Below are 769 nucleotides of genomic sequence, written 5' to 3'. Positions count from 1 at the left end.
TATAAAATAAAAATGATTTATTCACCAAGTGTTTCATATTAACAAATAAAGTGCATAGCGTACAAAAGAGAAAAAACATTAGATAATACAGAACACTTGAGAATGAATAACAAAAACATATAAAAACAACTCTGGACAGTAAGACAGTATTGACAACTATTAAGTATTTATCAAATGCAAGAATATCTCCTTAATGACTTTCAGAACTTTGTAAGGGAAACAAACCTAAACATATAACATTAGGTGGGGGGGTCAACTGTTGTTTGAAATAGTCACCATGTAGCCTGCTTTAAAATAGCAAAGTGGACCAGACTAATAGGGTTTTCTAATTGTTAAATAATGTTTCTTATATATATTTATTAAGATACAGGTTTCTAGAACAATTGGAGTTTTACTTTACTAATGCAAATACCGCCCAATCACATCATGCAATGTCTAATTTGAATATTTCAGCAGTGTGTGTGTGTAGTGGTGCAGTTCCTCTTTGTAGCAGGAAGTGTGTGCTAACGCAGGACACTGTGGTTTCTGTAGGGCGGGCAGAGAGAAGCCCTCTGACAGGTTTCAGTGGTTAGGAGAGTGCAGTCTTTGAGTCACTTGTGGTCTCTCAAAAGGTAACACAGTTCTTCTGGTCGGTGGTTTGATGAATGTGGTTCGGCTTAAGAGTCCCTAACAGTTATCCTGAACACTGGCCTTGTAGTGTAGTGTGCAGGAAGAAGCAGGCGTGTGTTCTGCGGGAGGTTTTAGAGATCAGACCGTCTGCAGCTGGTAC

General features: G+C 38.1%; 1 protein-coding gene across 1 annotated transcript in view; it reads right to left on the bottom strand.

Moving 5' to 3' along the window:
- Positions 1-769, bottom strand: part of mcm8 (minichromosome maintenance 8 homologous recombination repair factor) — a 20,106-nt gene continuing 19,337 nt past the window's right edge. Inside the window, exon 21 of the mRNA XM_079688002.1 lies at positions 1-769. This exon is cut by the window's right edge and continues 71 nt beyond it. Coding sequence (XP_079544128.1) covers positions 748-769 — 22 coding nt within the window. The 3' untranslated portion in view covers positions 1-747.

The sequence above is a fragment of the Notothenia rossii genome, assembly GCF_949606895.1.
Source record: "Notothenia rossii genome assembly, chromosome: 6".
Classification (NCBI taxonomy): Eukaryota; Metazoa; Chordata; class Actinopteri; order Perciformes; family Nototheniidae; genus Notothenia; species Notothenia rossii.
Note: the sequence above shows the minus strand (reverse complement) of the source record. Positions and strands in the feature narration are given on the sequence as shown.